The sequence below is a fragment of the Varroa jacobsoni genome, unplaced genomic scaffold (genome assembly GCF_002532875.2).
Source record: "Varroa jacobsoni isolate VJ856 unplaced genomic scaffold, vjacob_1.0 scaffold_346, whole genome shotgun sequence".
Taxonomy (NCBI): domain Eukaryota; kingdom Metazoa; phylum Arthropoda; class Arachnida; order Mesostigmata; family Varroidae; genus Varroa; species Varroa jacobsoni.
The window spans coordinates 76,765-92,119 of record NW_019213248.1 but is presented as its reverse complement, the minus strand read 5'-3'; the positions used below and the strand labels follow the sequence as shown (position 1 = coordinate 92,119).

Sequence of the window (15,355 nt, the reverse complement as noted above, 5' to 3'; positions counted from 1 at the left end):
CTCAACTAATAACAGACCGTTTATTGAAAGATTCAGGTTTTGATATTAGTTTTCACATGCATTGGATAAATCATAATGTGTCCAAATACAGTCTGTCATAGAAGTGTATTGTACTTGATCTCATGGTATAACCTCTACAAAGAACAGCAAAGCCTGGTGTATCAAGCTCAGTCTGGACTCTATTAGAAAACAATTCTTACTGTGTTGGATATTTTTTGATAAAATTCTCAGATGTATACTCATTGCTTGTCCCCTTCTGACTTTAGCTGATCTTTTACCATGTTGGTCAAAAAGCCATAACAATTTCCCATTTAAAGAAGCAGTATTCCGATCCGATTCTGGCACTAAATGAATTTACTCTCTACAATCTTTCTTATCTTGTGATTTGTTTATTCTGTTAGGCTAAACATTTTCAGACTTGTTGTTGAGAAACTCACCTGCTTTTAGCGATCTTTTTATTAACAAACGTAGTATTACCAGTTTTATTTGTTAGTAGTACAAAAGTTACTAACCCACCCTCATGAAGCCTAGTAAATACAGCAGCTTTAATAATTTTGCCCTATGAATTTGGCATTGTTATGGAAAATTGCTTTTCTGTATTTCTGGGACTTTTTGATCAGATCATTTCATTTATTGAACGTAGTTAAGCGATGTACGAATTTTTGCCAACAGCTGTATTTTTCAAATATCTCCCAGTGTATAGAACCCTTGAGGTGCGTAAAAGGTTTCACCAAGCGTAAAATCGTTCTTTGTCGGATGAAGATCTGGCTTACCTTTGAGATTAGGCACATTTATCGAAGTTACCTATCCTTTTCTCTGCTTAATATTGAAGCAAAAACAGCATTTCGCCTCGTAAACATTCCGAGTTGCTACAGCAGGTTCTTGAGCTCGGTAAAAGCCAAGAAATAAAGCAATAAAGTAGGTATCATAGCTAATATGCCTAGCCTAATAAAGGCTAACGTAACTGTAATGGCTAACATATTCTTGCGGTACATAAAACATATTGTGTTGTACAAATAACAAACATGCTCGTAAAGCTTCCACCTGTTGGCTTTTTGTTTCCAGAATTCAGGAATCTCAGCTAGTTGATACATTCCGCCACAGGAACATAATTTTCGTAGCAGCATTAGTTTTTTTTGCGAGTGTAAATTAGCTAACCTGCCTAATATTTAGGCTACAGGTGCAAAATAGGTAGATTAAGAAATCGATGGGGGCCAATATACGCTTGCGGAAGACGAAAGTTCAATGACGAAAATAGCGAGGGCATGAGAGTTGAGGACGCTGAGTTACGTACTGTCTGACAGATACGGGGGCATACTCACTAAGGGAAAAAGCCATGGCATGCTTAGGAACAGGATATTAATATTATAGCTGGCCCTACACTATCGATCTACGGGTTGTTTCTTTCACGGCATGCGTTGATCGCCTTATCCAGCGTATACGTATATATTTGGGATATGCAATTCCGACCTACTGCACGACCTATACGAATTATCTATGAACGAGAGCGCATTAAAAATTCTGCAAATCATGCGATAAATAGGGTTTCTATTGCTAAAACCCTGATTTCAATATGGCCAGGCACCTGTGCAATTATACGGTTAGTATACAACTAAACCAATAAGGATGTGACAGATAGAAATAATTCAAGCGGAATAGTTTCATTGTGGAATCGTATGCTACGTGATAAACGAACGCCATTCGTTGTGGTACTAGTGTGGAACGAACGTATAGAATCTAGGAGGTGGAAATTAGCGTAGCGAATAACTAGCAGAGAAGAAGATGAAATGAAGAAGAAAAGGATAAGATTTTCCTAAAGCGAGCATTCTGATACAAGCGCATGAGTGGCACCGAAGTACCTGCTTTTACATAACACGTACGGTTACCTCTATTTCGGCGACCGCTAATTACAGACCAAATTAAAACAATACGTCATGCCTCTATCCGGCTTTTCGGGTAAACAGCTGTAATCCCAGAGCAGTACTATGACATAGATAATAAGATTTCAGCTGATACTGATGTTGTTGATGATAAAAAAAAAAAAAACAAGAGACGAACAAAACTTGTGACATAGCTATCTGAAATGAAGCGGGATAACAACGGCAAAATGCTATTTTGAACAAGGATGAGTTAAACGAAGACGAGATAAACGTCCTACCTATACGTTCGCCGAGAAAATTCGTCGACTATACGCGTGACGCTGAGCAAACTGACTCAGATCGATGCTAGAGCCAGTGAGATTATGGCGAAAGAATCCCTGGGTAGCAATGAAAGCGAAATCACATCGAAGTTTAATTGCATTTGCCGAACGCCCCCGACCTATCCTCTGCGTTCTTTGTGCTCCGACGTAGGCTCGTAAAGAACAGAGGTGAAAGGTTGACTTTTGGTCAGAATGGCTTGGTAGCCTACACTGCTTGAGAGATTGTTCCTTTCCCGCTGGCGTATCGACAAGCAGCTTCTGAAAAAAGACAGGACGGCCTGCACTCCTTACTCTGATACCCTCAGTTGTTGCTTCCTCGCAGCATCGACGATTCGACTGATTCATAGCTATCAACAGGCGTCTACTACTACCACTACACGTTCCCTTTTTATGATGGCACTATCTGGTCTTTCAGCAGCTTCGGCAATAAAGGAGAAACAAAAAAAAATATCACTACTCGTTCCATACGGTGCTGGGTCAAAAAGCAAAATTGTCTCAAAGGCTTACTTTTGTGTTTATGTGTATCAATACAAACACATCAGACGTGAAGGGATCGAAAAGGAAATTCATGGCTGGCTCTGAAAGCAAGATGCATATGCTTGCTAAACGCTTAACTAACATTTAAGGCTTGTAATAAATTGCAAGGTCTCGGTACTTTTTCATGAACACAGGAATTATTCATGAGATTAGATCTAATATTGAACCCGCGGGGTAACAACACGTTCGTCAGAAAGAACGAGGCTGGCCCTTTCACAAATAAAGTAGAAAAAACTTTAATTAGATCAGAGTTTGCATCGACATCTATTGCGCAATCCGTTTTACTCATAAGTTCTGTGACATATAGCATACCTCGCATTTAGGATAAAACAGAAATGTCAGTCTTCAATAAAAACATCTATAGAGTTTGAATAGCCGAAGGTTATGCGAGTGAGTGATACAATTTTGATTAGGTTGTATCAGAGTAAGAAATCCGAAATAGCTTTTGAAATGCACGGGGCTAATCGAACCAGCGAGAAGGTCAAACGTCAGAAAACGAAAGACAACTGCGATAACTGCAAAAAAAAAAACCCGTTCTATGATTTTTTCGGAACGGATGGAAATAGTATGGCTACAGACGCGGCGACAAGGCAAGCTGCTAGAATATGTAGTATGAGTAGAACAGAAATAACGGCAGAACCGATGAAACTACTACAAATTCAGGCACGAGCCTGTTACGTTAATAACGGGCACGGAAACCGGGTTAGCTTAACGATGGTAAAAACGTTATCAAAAAAATGTGAAAAGATACGAACGAAGAGTCCATTGAAGAAGCGCTGGCTCGATGAAGATGTGTAGAAGACGTTACTGTGTCATTCAGCAAAAGCGAAAATGGCGACGTTCTTACGAGGAAACAGAATGGGTCAGAGTAGTCAAAGCATACGAAGCAAGCAAGGCGCGTGTATCAGTAGCAAAGCAAACCTATTGATAACATTATGGTTAAAAAAAATTGAAAATGTATACGCCCCAAATCAAGTATTGAACGAAAATGCAGACAGCTGACGTGATGATATACAGGCGTCGGAATGTCGCACACCTCTCTCCTTCATAATACTTCTGCTATGAACAGTGACCAGCAGGTTTTAGAAGTATAACAACAGCCATGGTGCGAACATAGTTCCAAGTTATGATCTTTCGTATTCCTCGTTTAATAGCTTTCCTTTGCTCTTAGATCGAATCTCGTCCATCTCTACGATGCTGTACCACATGCCAACCGTCGGCAATAGTTTCGCACATGGAAGAGTTCGTCTCAAATGGCGGCCGATGCCTGCCGATCTTCTGGGCTTGTCGATGCTCGCGGCCACAACAGCCACTAAGACCGACCACTGACAATCGACCCGACCTGCAATACCCGCCGTCGCTGTTATAGCTACTGCTTTTCTTGGGCTATGCCTCGTTTTCTTGCTAAGCTGAGCAGGATATTGGTAGCATGGTCAGGCAAGTGGCGCACGGAAGGATGAACGGGTAACGGAGCGCACCAAGCAAAGCGTGACAGTGGTGATCTTTCGTTGACCTTCATCGTTGGCCAGTAAGGTCAAGTACAACTACGCTGTTAAAACCGGTGTAGCCCGGAAACAAGATCGGATAAGGTAGCGGCGTTCCATCGTTAAAAAAGATTAGGTGAGAAGAATCAAACGGCGAATGAGTACCGAAACGACAAGAAGAGACGGGATTATTTGTCAAAGACTTCTATCTTCCCACCAAGACCAGGCTCGCCCCTTGCTTTATTTTGCAGATAACCGTCAGGTGTGCACGCTATTCGATGAGTCTGTTTAAAATGCCAGGTCGGTGCTCATGTTGCTGCCGTCATTGTCTTAATGCCGTTCAATCATGGGACGCGTTCGATAGAGAGCAAAGGAATGCTGTTCACCCAGCTCGTTTCAAACAACGCTGCGTATAATCATAACGTACTGAGTATCCCTTCGACTTTTGGTTTCTCCACTACCAAAAGTTTACAATACGACTATTCAGGCTGCGTAATTGGTTCCTACTTGTAGCCGAAAACGAATTGTCGAGCGAAGATTAATATACACAGATAGATACATTCAGAAACACCCATAAGTTGATAGGCCCACCCAACCCGATTAAAGCGTGAAAAACCCACAAATGAGGCAACCTTCAACAGATAGAAAGCACTAGGATACGTACCTTCGATGTCTGATTGATACCTTGAGACAGAGCAGGTACACTGGAAAAGACAAACCTAGTAAATTACAAACAAAAAGGTAAAAGCGCCTCGATTAATGAATATTAAATGCATAGACTCTTGGCTCTTCTGTATGTACAGTAAGCAACCTTTATGGTTCGCTAATTATAATAGTTTTCCATACAACAGGGTAATACGGACGGTGTTATTTTGGATTGAGGCATTTGTTCGACCAATAGAAATAGCAAAACGAGCTGCAATTATTGTCATAGATGCACACTGGTACTAACATTATATATATATATATAACACTTATTGTTTACTGCTAATCATACTATATCGGGCATGAGCATGAAGGACCGATAGGAGCTACATATGCCAACATTGTAGAATCGAGGCCCATGTAATCGATATTTATGCAGGAACCAATATTGCGTCTATCGTATTAGAAAATTAGGACAAAATCAGTAACATAGTAATACTTGAGAGTTGCTTGCCTCTAATCATACATATTATACTGTTGATTTGTTATGCCTCGTTTTTTATGATCATTTTATTTCAAATAGACAGTGGACAGCACTTTGATTCCATGATATCTTTTTACTGGAACCAGTTCAACCTTGTTTCGTGCCTAGATTCTACTTAAAGCTACGGAAGATAAAGGGAGAAGGATCGAGAGAGGGACAACAGATGTCACAAACAATTAAAGGCTACGTGAAACTAATCGTAAAAAGTGAAATTCATCAGGACGCTGCCGCAGATATGACACGTTCTTTGATTCCGCTGGGCATTAAAAAATATTACGAGTTTTGTCTATGAAGCTGCACACCGTTATATCAGACGGGCAACGCATGCCACCTTTGAACGTGTGTTCGCTCGTTGATTTCCACAATTTTTTCCATTTTCTTTTGATATCTCCGAGGGTCTTCCTCGGTGCCTTTTGTTCATTTGCCACTAGTCACTGGGTCGTCTTGTAACTGTAATCCAGCTGAGAAGAATGTTTTACTTGGAACTGTATGGCCAAACGAAATGAGCCAACCAATTTGAATGCTGGTTTAGTAAACTGAAAAAACGTGCTTTGGGAACAGGAAAAAATAGTTTTGAGTGTATGGGTGGATATAAGAAAAAAGCTGTAGTAAATAGAGTTAGGTAGCATAATCAGTCAGCGTTCTCCGGCAAAGCGTTCGTGAGAAAACCTACCGTGCCAATTCGTATCAGGCAGTTGGGGATGACGCTCCGAGTATTCGATATAGTCTCCATAGGAAGGAACGAAGTATCGAGAAGAGGGAAGACGAATCACTGCGGCATATGCTTATATGTGTCGGTAAACAAGATCACATTTGTGCTGTATCGTCTGCTAATAACAATGTCAGTCGCACATACTGCAAAGTGATTGGCGCCACTTTTCAATCGGTAATTATCTACACAACGATCCCGCGACTACTATATGCTAATCGGCTAAAGTTCTGTGTTACTATATGATTATGTATGCAATGCCGAATCTGACCCGTTTGTGGTGGCAGTAAAGTTTATCAGAGACAGTCGGCGTGGAAATTTTTCATTAGTTTTAGAATGCACCCGCGTGTCCTTAGAAACATCATTTATCCCAGTCTTTTCTCGTCACGTCAAGTTTACACGCAAAAAACAGAATAAAGAAACAACAAAAAATCTTAAAGATGGTACGAAACATTTCACTTTCGGCATGTTCCTTAACTATGCCCTATTAAAATAAGGCATACTATGCATTACATAGGCGAGTCCTCTCTGCTGTACATAATACAAGGGCTGTCCTGTGATACAAAACTTTCATCTGCACACGCGATCATAAACCGCAACTCGACTCGCAGTTCGTTGAATACATCGCAAACTGCTGCAAGTGCCTCTTACTTCGATTAGAACCATCTATCGGGCTCAGTTCGACGGGAATGGTTCATTCTTAAGGGCCACGATTTTCTTGTGTGTTTGCTCTGTTCACCACAATATACTTCCTGCTGCCGGTGCAGCTCGTCGTCAGTTCGTAATTTTGTAAATATCATACCGGACACACACGGAAAATGACAGACACAATTTTGGTCACTGTAGGCTAAAGGACAGTTTGTACGGAGGAGATACATCCATGAGTCGACCGATGGCAATTGCCTAATCAGCGACTGAATCTGACGAGGAAAGTAGCCTAGATTAATAGTAAATAACGACTGATCTCACGTGCAGTTCAAGTAGAAGCTGAACTTGATGTTCGAGGTAGGATTAATGAGACAAGAGTAGGCCAAGGAAGGTCAAACTAGGCCTCGGAGAGCTTAAAGGAATCCCGTTGCTACTTGGCGCCTCTCGGCCTACTTGGCTATAATTCGATGATTTCGCCGAAGCTTAGCTTGTTTTTCCACCACATTCGTTTGCGGGTTGCTGGAATCAGCAAACAACTGGTTAATTTCTGGTAAAAGAGCCTCTAAACTACTGATCCATGGGCTCATCTATTATCATACACTATATTGCACCCGATACAGCTTCTTAATTCGATGGATCTGCATTAGTTCATAGCTGATCTACTTCTATAGTAGTCGTCGTCTCCGTTTTTTTTTTTGTTTTCCTTCATAACCGCTCGCTTCGTTTCCGACACTGCGGCGTTGTCCGATGGTGAGTACGGCACACACTTGGATAAAAAGCACACACACTTAAGAGGAGGCACAAGTGCATCAATACAAGAAGACACCAACACGATGTCAGAAAAGGGTGACCAACTGGTCTAGAGGCTCTATGAATAGCTGTGTTAGTCAAACCGATACTTCGTCGCATAGACTATGTCTTTTGTAGGCTATCGAGAGTGCCCTAAGGTCTACAACAGGATCGTTAAGCTTTAATTAAGCTCCTACACGAAGGGAAACAAGAGAGCAGAGAAAAGTTGGAGCTACCGGATATCGGAGGATGAAAAACACCAACCCACCATGCTAGAGCTTTTTAAGACCATAAGAGTTACTGAAAATTTCTGCGTACGAGAAACATATGACGTGTATCAGCTGAGGTCGGCATATCAGCCCTATGTAGAAAAGGACTCAAGCCTGAGCTTCAGAAAGCTTGAAAATTGGCTCCTGTTGCATTGGGTAGGACTGGGTTAGCTACTAAGAAGCGAGCCTACTTTATTCTGCAATGACATAAGCCTAATGACAAGGTAACGGCGAAAGAGACCCCGTCTAAGTATTGAACGAATTAGCTTCATCGCTATTTAGAGACAGGCTGTTTGACTCTGTCCTATTTCAATCGCCGGCACCGTCAGTGGCAACCTTATTAGGACCTATTTCTAGTGGAATTCGCAAGAATGGGTTAAGCAACTGTCTGTCTGTTTTCTTCGGCTGGTCCAAGAACGGAATGTCCCAAGCAAATAGTAGTAGGCGCAAAGGAAAACGACGCTGAAGGAAAGAGTGGCGAACACTGACCGCTAAACAAGAGGAGACGAAGTGGGGAAAATGGCAGCAAAGATATGTTTCCATCATGATTACGAGGACAAGGCGCTCTTAACTCAACCAAGCTGTACCTTAGGACGACGCGGGCCGTATGATGATGTTCGTATGGAACAGAATGGCTAACGAAGGGAAAAGTAGCAACAGAGAGCGAGAAAAGAGAGCAATAACGCAAGAACTGCATAAGTTTTTTGATAAGCTGTCGTTTGTCACTGCAGTTTAGAAAGATATAGATAAGAAGGAGCGGTGCTGGTGGTGCTGATGTTTAGCATACACCTGAACCGGAATCGTCTGCTAGAGATGCTTTTGATTCTGTTTAAGGTTTCGGGCTACACAGAACCGCTTGCGTGCTAATGACATATACAATGTCTGTTTTCGATGATCAGTCACAGAGGTCTTCTGCTTACAGTTATTACGAAGCGTTAACATTACGTAGGCTCGTAGTGCACGCCGAGAACTGCAGAATGCCTCGTGGCATAAAAACATGTGATACGATGCTGTTTTAATCAAAAGCCAATTCAATATTGAGCTGTATCCTACATATTAGTGCAGGAGAACACCGGCTTTGATTTCAGACTGAACGGATTGCCCGTTCATGTGCCTTATCTCACGCACATGATGCTTCACCGTCTATGACAATCTGCGGCGTCAGAAATGCACGAAGAAAAATAATCAGTCTTGTTTTTTCTTATCATCCGCAGGGTCACGCTGTGCCCAGAACCTGTGTGCGTTTTATGATAAGTGAAAAGGCGAGAAACACGGAAGTATACCGTGGAAAATCCAATTACCTCATTGGCGATAAAAAACAATTTCTACGACACATCGAGGATTTTATCTATTAAACGTCTGTTTGTCAACGCACGTAGTTTTTCGCTGCGAAGGGAGGGCGTGTGGTCTGCGACATGTTCTGTCATTTTAAACCGAAGTCGACTAAAAGCGGTAATCCTTACGTACTGACCGCGCTTTAGAAATATTGTTTATAATGTTTATTTATGCGCATAAATCGTATCACGTATCATTGTACCAATCATTCACGAAAGCGCTTTGCACGTGCTCTACCTGGGCTATTTGAGCAAGCCTAGCGATCACCTGCTGAATACTGACTACAAATGAGATCAACCTACATGTCGAACGTGTGATACGGAAACTGACAAAGTTATTCGACTCTGTTCCGTTGTATTAGTACCCATAAAACGTTTGGCGTAGTAGTCTATGTCTCTTTCTGTTCATCATTCCCTTAGGTGTGGTTTTTAGTTAGAGAACCGTCGTTGGTGAAATATTTAGCCCTCAGCGAGGTCTAGCTGCGCCAGCCGCCGTAGTTCTCAACAATTTAGTACCGGTCCCGTACCGCAGCGACGTTTTCGTGAGCCAAGGTATAGGATCATAGAAAATTGGAAACTTTTGTCTGAAACGAGTTTTATGACGCTCTCACCTCTTGCTGCAGCTACTGGCGTGCGCAACTCGGCTGAAACGGTCCATGTATGCACTTACTTCTTGAACCCCATCGGCGAAAAATCACTTTCTCTCTAGTTACTGTTTTCCTTCTAATGTAACGGCAACGATGGCGTGAGAGCTAGTGGAGCCCTCTGGCACGGGTGAGTTGTTACTGTTAGGACCATGATGATCATAATCTATCTGGAGAGAGAAAAATACATCGGCAGCAGGAGAATCCATTGCAGTATAAAACAACTAACATAGTCATTTCGTGTGTTCTGTTATGGTACTAAGGGTAAAGGTCGACGAGAAAACTACTGCGTTAGCCGGCATTGCAGACATGAACCCAACTAAAAAAATACGAATTAACATACAGTTTTTCACTATAGTTGCCATAATTAATAAGCCATTTTAATAACCTCTGAAAAAATCTGCGATCTAATGCATTATGCTTGTTGAACCGCCCGGTATATGGTGAAGAAACGATAAAATCACAACGAGTGTAATGAAACGAAATACGACTAAGAGAAGGCGGTCGCCATCAGCGCGCTAATGGCGGGACGACACCGTTAAAGGCCAATAATCAGTATCTTCTTTCAGAGAGAAATTTGGCGGCCAGGTGGGAAAGCGAAGTTTCGCTCCTTCAGCATGCTGCACTTTTATCGGCGTATCCAACAGAAGCGACAACTATGGCTGTGCCTGTAGTATCTATAAGAATCCGTGAGACTCTGGTAGAAGACGCCGACACTGACGCCACCAGTGGGGCGTTAGAAGCGGGGGTGAGAGAAAAAGACAGCAGAAAGGTGCTCCTTCGTTTCGGCCCAGTTAAAGCCGGTTGTTTGACCACGGCCACTGCCCCCGCCATTAGGTGGAAGGCCTGCGGGGATACAGTAAACGTCAAGTGTCCTCAGAAGTGTACGACCGATATTGGCTGTTCGAGAAGTTTTTTAAACTTCGCGAGGTTCGATTACTGCTTAGCAGGAGGGTTTGGGGGGGGATAAGGGTGGCCGGAGAGAAAATAAACCGTCACATTGAAATCTCAAGAAAACTAGGCATACCCTGCCTCAAACGTATGGAGGCGAGCTTGTGCATGAGCGTAAGAAAGGTCTTTGTCTACTAGATTTTTTAGATAGATGTCCACTACAGGGTCTTGCACTAATACACTGCTCTGGTTTTCCAGTCTGCTTCCTACCCGTCGCTTTCCACCCTCGAAGAACAGGTAAAGTGGCAGTGGTGCACAGAAGAGAGTAACTAGGTGGTAAGCATGGGATTAACAGAGCTGAACTCCACAGCAAGTAATCCATCTTTCAAAAACAGGAAACGAAAAAAGTGATTTACAGTGGACAGAAGGATATATACTAAAGGGGAAATAAAATGCAACAAAAAGAAAGAAAGGAAAAACGATCTTTTGTCACGGACCACGCTTAGCTGGCATACGTTGGGTGTATTATGGACATTCATATAACCTTTTATTAGTGTGTATTTACGCCTGTAGTATTGCGCGAGAATATGACTGCGGCTTCACCAAATATCGTCGCTGAATTGTGGCAGAAATGTGACCTATCGTGGATGGTGAAGGACCGAGTATTTCTTCACTGAAAAACGGGTTGTTTGCTTTTTTCACCACTTTCCCTCCTTTTGATAACTGACTTGCGTCAGTTCGTTGACGTCATAAACCAATGAGCGCATCCAATTGTCCAGTTTGACTGAAAACAACAGATATCTGTAAGAACGTTTTCGTTCCTTGTCAACCTCGTAACGGTGCCTGGCGAAAAGGTAAGAGAAGTTTTGCTTCTGCTGTTGGTGCCTACAGACGTTTGTTGGCACGTTCTGTCATTGTAAATTTGCTTAAGGTTACTTGCAGGCTTCCGTTAGACGAAAATAGGCTCTCACTGGCTCTATGTCTGCGCCTTGTACAGCCTGACTGTCGTCGATTTTAGCACTTGCCGGCGTACTTTCAACTTTTAGTACGCCTCGAACATTACGACGCGTAAATTATGGCAGAACAAAAATAAACTACCCTGGTTCAGACGCGATGCATTCTTGAAGTTGTCAACCATAAGCCTTACGCGGACTCGTACGCTGCTGTCACTGCTAGCATCAAGAGAGTTGCTATAACTGCTATACTGCTATAACTTCAGGCAGAATTTTGCAGCAGTTCTTGTAACTTGTTAGTATTTTCACAGTTTTCATCAGTGCACAACCACTTGTCTGTTACCACAATCAGTGTACGCAAAGTGCTGCCTTTCCTTATAAAGGTCCTTAAAAACGGCAAGGTTCCTGTGGTTTCTCTCTTATCTGTACTATCAAGTACTCTCATTGTTTTCCTTCCATGCTAACCTCTTATCGAAGCCGCAATACCGTGACCGGGTAAAATATTCTCTTTCTATCTACTCGCTGGACCGACTGATAAAGCTTCCAGAGAAATTTTCAATAAGGCCTGTTGTGGCATAAGAACGTAGAACATGTGTTTTGCAACCTTGATTTTCGCCTGGCGGTCCTACCCTATTCCCTAATTTTTTTTTTCCCGCTTTTCCTTTACGTGTTAGCCTCTAGGTCAATTTGCAGTATTTTAAAATGAGAGATATCGCTTTTGGCCCATTAGTCATTCTTTACTGTCATCTCTTCAAGGGATGAATTTTTTAGCGGGTTTCTGCTAGCCAGAGCAGCAGTGGCGAGACACGTTTTCAATGAACAATGTTGAGACTATGCTGGGCCCGGTCGAACGAATAACAGCATGAGGAAAAGATTCGATATCTATTGGCACTAGTATGTTGCTAGGCTGAACTAACGTTTTCTGCTCTTCCATTTAAATCCACTTGGTAGAATAAGCCTAAGATGATGCAATGCCATTTGAAGAAGAACTAAATATCAAAATAGAAGGCTTTTTTTGTTACAGAGTATACACCACACACTGATTGTATGGATATTATGGATGTTTGTTTGTTTGTTTACCTATTTAACCGCACCTGCCGTGCAGCTAATGCAATTGGCCTGTCTTGAACCAGCTTATAGATTGAATTAGGAGGGAGATCAACTAAAAAACATATGATAAAACGGTACAGATTTGAGACGACGATACAGATACGTGCTTATCTAAAGTTATATACTTATGCAATTCGTATAAGTATACGGGCCTCTCCCGTCTTTTTCATGCGTTACTAACATTTTATCTGTAAGGCGCTTTTCATTGAATCACGACAAAATCAACTTTCAAATTAAAATGGCGAGTACACATTAGTGGCACGTCTATTATATGCCAAGCGAGGAGCCCTGGAACGGATGTTTGTATGAGGGTTGACGTGCCGGGTCTTATCCATTCATGGAACAAATATTTCTCGGTAATATGTTTCCTCAGGAGATCCTTTCCTTCAATTTTGTATGCTATGACACTACGCTATCCATGGTTTGCAGCGAGTTTTCCTTGTATCGTGTATTGTATGTACCTTCTTTAGCGTACTAATGTCTTTAACTAAAGCAATATCTACAGCAGGTCTGCCACTCGAGTTACAGTTAATTTATACGAATTAAGGATGAAGGTATCCATCTGCCATAAGTATAGTTTAAAAGTTCATTGAAAATAATTCTAGGATCATCTTTGTATAACAACATATTCGGTTAACTGGTTAGTTTGCTTTTTATTGGTACCATTATTATTTATGGATCAGATGTATATAAGGTTCCTCAGCCCACTCAGGCTGTGTATTCAGCTGGTTGCGAAAAACACAATCATCAGATCATGAATGTCCCTATGCTGTATGTATCTACACACCCACACACGCACGTTCATATAAATTTATATATGAATTCGATCTACAGTGTCGATCATAGATTAGGGCTCAGGATGGTTCAAACGTTGTGCAGGAGCTACCGCCAGCCAGATAACCTCCACAAGAGTATGCATATATACACTTACGTTGCTGCCTAATAGTAAATGGATCGATTCTTCGATAAGCAAGCAAGCCCGTCTGGTAGTTAATATACTAGGTAAACGATAACATTTCTTGCTTTAGCGCATGGCTGCTTTTTGCCCCAAGCAGCTGCTTCGTGTCCGTGTGCGCTGTCGTGTCCCCGCCCAACTATGCTCGAATGTGCTATCGATGTTTTGTTGTCGTATCCTGTCTTTCAAGCGTTTCTGCCCCGCAGATGCCTGTTACCTACCCGGAGAAGTAAACAGGGCCGTCAAATGAACCGTTGTCATGCTGACGGATGGGCTACTTGTCTAGCAGTTTAGTCACTGGGTTCCGATACCTTTGTCTCTCGCATCGTCATGAACACGGGGGGTGCGACACGCCAATCACCCTCGTGACTGCCGCTACTGTCGCGGCCGTCGTCATTCCCTTCGAGGCTAACCGATCGACGGATCACATTCGGACTGCCACTAACCGCTAACGTTGCTGCCACCATTATGAGCGCCTAAACGAGTTTTCCCTTTCAACATCTATGCTTATTTCTTTTTGCCAGCCGCGGACATCAACCTGTCATTCGTTTGTTCGAGGAGGGCTGGAACGCGTAGATGCACGTGTTTAGTCCGAATAGCAGACAATGGGTTGCAGTTATCTCTCTGGCTAATATGAGACAGCCAATCTAACTAATATGGCCACACAGCAACAGCCTAAGCAGGTTCAGCCGGATAGCCCGGTCATCGCCAAAAAGAAAAACTACTACGAAGGGACTACAGAGTACCCTAGAGGGTGTGAAAATTACAGGCATAAAACAGCAAACCTGGATCCTCAAGCGAACGATCGTTACTCCACATTGTTGGACGAAATGTAGGTTGATGAGTTGTAAGCGTCTAAAGCAGAAATGGATAGAGGCCGACAGAAAAAAAAAGGTCACGGAAGTGTTCATGGCGGATGAAAAAGGTTTTTAGGTCGGCCATGTCTACGCAGGTCCCTTAATGTAACGGCGAGGCAAGATTCGTTGTAGATTCAACGAGACACTATGCAGTAGTACGTGAAGGGGAGAGCAGAAAGTGTACGCTCTGAAGAAGCTCAAAGGCCGCGAATTTGTTAGGATAATTCATCAATACATTCGTTAATTATAGAACGGCTGATTAATCGTGTAACGGACTTTGAATGCCGCAACAGCCGTGGTAACAGCAGCCGAGTGGTTCACGATCCGATGGATCGACGCTGAATAGGGGCTGACAAAACGGGACGACGAAATCCATGTGATAAAGAGCTTTTTCCTCTTGGATGTACAAGGAAGGTCAAAGTAAACGTCAAGCCACCCATAGCCATACACAACTACGCAGCGGTTGCTGATTGCCCAAAAGTTGAGAGGGCGAGTCCGGATGTTAATCATGTCCATCGTGTATTTCGGCTTTCCAGCCCGTGTTCTATCCCGCAAAACAGAACTTAGATTTCCCATTGTCTTTAGAGTAGAGTTAGTGTGCGTCGTGCAACTTTACCGGGACTTTAAACAGCCGATCTGCAGCGTTGATCAGATCATCTGTAGTAGGATATCTTACATAAACACGCATTTTTTTAGCTGAAACGAACGAAATTGATATCAGTCGAAATTGAGTACAACGACTCGACTGTAGACGTTTCCTTGATTTCTCAATAGCAAAATAAACTG

General features: G+C 42.5%; 1 protein-coding gene across 11 annotated transcripts in view; it reads right to left on the bottom strand.

The window, feature by feature from the left end:
• The window catches only part of LOC147753613 (uncharacterized), a 43,430-nt gene that overhangs the window by 18,385 nt on the left and 9,690 nt on the right, over positions 1 to 15,355 (bottom strand). For 6 of the 11 annotated variants that reach the window (XR_015310654.1, XR_015310656.1, XR_015310655.1 and 3 more), the window contains exon 2: positions 4,886 to 4,925. The exons of 1 other annotated variant lie outside the window; for it this stretch is intronic. Coding sequence is in view for 4 of the 10 variants with exons in the window: in XM_086967953.1 (XP_086824079.1) it covers positions 4,886 to 4,925 (40 nt within the window). In the remaining 6 variants the exon portion in view is untranslated. Of the gene's footprint in view, positions 1 to 817; positions 2,459 to 4,885; positions 4,926 to 6,083; positions 6,585 to 9,770; positions 11,153 to 15,355 lie in introns of those variants that run through there. 4 more of the 11 variants (XM_086967951.1, XR_015310650.1, XM_086967954.1 and 1 more) reach the window with 4 other exon arrangements.